The sequence below is a fragment of the Priapulus caudatus genome, unplaced genomic scaffold, assembly GCF_000485595.1.
Source record: "Priapulus caudatus unplaced genomic scaffold, Priapulus_caudatus-5.0.1 Scaffold25, whole genome shotgun sequence".
NCBI lineage: Eukaryota > Metazoa > Priapulida > Priapulimorpha > Priapulimorphida > Priapulidae > Priapulus > Priapulus caudatus.
The window spans coordinates 921,204-922,450 of record NW_014577086.1 but is presented as its reverse complement, the minus strand read 5'-3'; the positions used below and the strand labels follow the sequence as shown (position 1 = coordinate 922,450).

At 42.5% G+C, this 1,247-nt stretch overlaps 1 protein-coding gene across 2 annotated transcripts in view; it reads left to right on the top strand.

The window, feature by feature from the left end:
- LOC106814132 (E2F-associated phosphoprotein-like) overlaps positions 1-1,247 on the top strand; it is a gene marked incomplete at its 5' end in the record, with an annotated part of 8,848 nt that overhangs the window by 1,691 nt on the left and 5,910 nt on the right. For both annotated transcript variants that reach the window (XM_014818430.1, XM_014818421.1), the window contains 1 exon segment: positions 983-1,093. In XM_014818430.1, the coding sequence (XP_014673916.1) occupies positions 983-1,093 (111 nt within the window).

Here is a 1,247-nt window from a genome sequence, read left to right as displayed (position 1 = left end):
CCCACTGTTCACAGTTTAGGCACTTCTGCCACCATCTTTAGTTTGATGAGGAGTGTAACTATGCAGAGATACAATAGCAGATAAGAGTGACAATGAAACTAACTGTAATTATTAAGAATAGCGAAGACGAATTCCTATATATCGTATCCTCTAAACTCAGCCAGTCAACGCTACGCATAAGCGCTATATATTGTTACAATGTCAACAAAAAACTCCGTTATTACACTTACAGCAAAGAAAGCGCGCCTAGTAGCGAACAAAATCTTGGGAGCTTTTCTAGCCCGTCTCTACCTAACTGGGTAGTGCGATCCCTCGTGCAATGGGCAGAACTGCTCAATTCAGCGAAAAGCCGGCTTCAAGCCTCTCCTAGAAAGGACCGGAGTACTTGCGTTGGGTAGAGGGCAGCGAAATTGCAAAAGTGCGCCGCGAGGCGGCGTTTGAGCGCTTCGCGCGGATATCCGGCTGCAGATCGTCCAGTTAGCTGAAATACCTAACTACAAACAGTCATCTGGCTGCTTACAGCAACTGTGCACACGTGTTGTGTACATCACTTTTATTAATTGCTGTTGTATTTCGCGGAAACGGAATTATAATTTACAAAGCACGTAGACATTCGACAGTGAATAGGGCATTGTCAAATCAGCACGCTCTTTTTACCACAGGAAAACGGTTGGGTGTACCCGACTGACATTTTGACAACCTAACAAAGACATTGATTGGAGGGTTAACTTGAGTGCAGAATTTTTTTTCGGTGTATCGATAAACCTGTACAGCTGTATCATGATAGTATCTGGGTCAGTGTATTGCGAATAGTTGTTTCACCACTAGAAATTTGCTTCTATATTAAATATTAATACAATGATTGTGCATCAAAATTTATATTCGTAGCTAGGTTTATGTGCATGCTCCATGTAAACTATATATGTATGTGCCGTTGTGTATGTGAGAGCCACACGAGCAGGATTTTGTGTTTCTGCTTCAGCCGCCAATCAGAAACCAGTCAAAGAGGAAACAAGTACTAGTTCAGCACAGCAGTTCTATGATGACATGTACTTTGACTCAGATGAAGAAATAGATGGTGAAAACAAATTAGGTAAGAACATAATTATCATCATGTAGAGAAGAAGTGTATATTTATGTCTATATTGCTAGTTATGCTATTACCTTCAGGGGCGGATCCAGAGGGTTTGGGTGACCAGTTTCCATAGTTCTAGTCACAGCTAGGGGGGTCCGGGGGCATGCCCCCC